At 38.1% G+C, this 1,939-nt stretch overlaps 1 protein-coding gene across 1 annotated transcript in view; it reads right to left on the minus strand.

Moving 5' to 3' along the window:
• Positions 1 to 1,939, minus strand: part of vps8 (VPS8 subunit of CORVET complex) — a 179,632-nt gene that overhangs the window by 151,425 nt on the left and 26,268 nt on the right. The window contains 1 exon segment of the mRNA XM_032527504.1: positions 497 to 551. Coding sequence (XP_032383395.1) covers positions 497 to 551 — 55 coding nt within the window.

Here is a 1,939-nt window from a genome sequence, read left to right on the forward strand (position 1 = left end):
ACAATGATATAGGAAAACAGGTCAATTTGACCAAAGGACAACATGAGGGATCAGACGCCATCTCTGTCCAGCCGATCACTCAACTCCACATATGACTCAATGTTATTGTTAAAAATAATGTTAAGTTGAAACAAATGATTGTAATGTAAGATAAGGAGTTTCTAATTAAGTACCATATTAGTTAGGCAACCTCCATTTCTCACACGTTTTATAATCATGAAAACATTCTCTTCATACTCAGCAAGAGCGACATCGGCAACATGCAACAGAATACTTACCATTGCCACCCAACAATTTATACACTTTTCATTAAATGAATGTGAAGCATTGTTTCATAGTTATGATCTAGACCTGCTTTATATGATTTTTTTATGAGAAAAAACGGGTAACTAAACTCAATTTACACTGTTGCATTGTAAAAGTTTAAAACGGAAATAAAATATAATTTATACCACTGTGTATACTGTATAAAGACTGTAATGAAGTTTAGACTCACCAAAGACCAGAGCCAGACCATGAGACGTTCCTACAGCAATCACACCAGCCACGGTCTGAACCAAAAACATTTTACAGCTTAGACTTAATTAAGTTAAGAGGTGGTAAGTTAAGAGTTAAGAGGAATTCGGGAAAAGCTAAACAAAAGCAAAACACAATAAAATATCAAACATTCTGCCTCCACCAACACCCACACAATCAAAAACCCATGATAGGTAATATACCTATACCATGAACCTACCTGTGGGTGCACTGTAAAATGAAGGTTGCTCTTTAGAACAATTTTTCAGTAGCAGTATTCTCATTCAGCTGCATTTTTATAAACTATGAAACCTCTTGCAAATGTGCACAACCTCACATTCTCTTTCTGCTTTGGTGTTGCATTCAACATGAATGACCATCACATTGTATTACAGAGCCTGGATCATTTATTTGGCATTAAAGGAACATCACTAAGCTGGTGTAAGTCCTTTTTATCAGATCAATCTTAGTTTATTAACAACAAATTCTCCATGCACTAAGCCAATAAGTTGCCACTAAGGTGCATGTCGGTATTTAGATGTCCTTGGGTTGGACTCTTCTGAATCCTGAAAAGTTTTGAGCAAATAGTACAATGTACACTCAAATTACACCCACTTCCTGTTCCAATGGCGAAACGCACAAAATGGCCGCCCCGCCACAGCCATGCCCTATGAAAAAAAGTTTTTCTTTTAATAACTTTTCATCTTTAACGTCTTAAGATAGTACAGACCAAATTTGAAATTGATCAGGTGATATCTCTAGAAGGAGTTCATTAAAGTATCTGGAAATTTTCAATTCAAAACGGCGGACTTCCTGTTGGGTTTAGGGTATAGCTCCAATGAGCTTTGTTGTACGTCTTGACATGTTACAAACTGTATGTGTACCACATTTTGTCACTACAATAAAAGTACTGCTTGGGACTCAATTTAATATAGCTAGTCTGGATGCCATTGCCCTGGCCTCCAGCACCACCGTAAAGAACCTTGGTGTTATCTTTGATATGATATGTCCCTAAACACACACAAGGACTGACTGCTCCCAACTGCGTAACACTGCAAATATTAGGTACATAAGGTCTCAAAAAGTGTGCTTTCTCGCCTTGCAGGTTTCCATGGATCGGGGTCGCGCTTTCGGCTCAGTGAATATTTCACTTTTATATTCCTGCTTCTATTATTATTACTGTTCGGTCTGTTCTGTATTGTACATACATCTCTATTGCAAGTATGTCCGTCCTAGGAGAGGGTTCTCTCCTGAGTTTCTATCCCTAATGATTCTTCCGTAAAAAAAATTTATTGGGGAGTTTTTACTCATCTGATGCAGGGTTCAAAGGAAAGTGGGTGTACAGATTGTAAAGCCCTCTTAAATTCTAGAATCTAATGGGGGAGGGAGTTCCAGAGCCTGGGAGCTGCCCTGGAAAAGCCTC

This window comes from Etheostoma spectabile, chromosome 10 (genome assembly GCF_008692095.1).
Source record: "Etheostoma spectabile isolate EspeVRDwgs_2016 chromosome 10, UIUC_Espe_1.0, whole genome shotgun sequence".
Classification (NCBI taxonomy): Eukaryota; Metazoa; Chordata; class Actinopteri; order Perciformes; family Percidae; genus Etheostoma; species Etheostoma spectabile.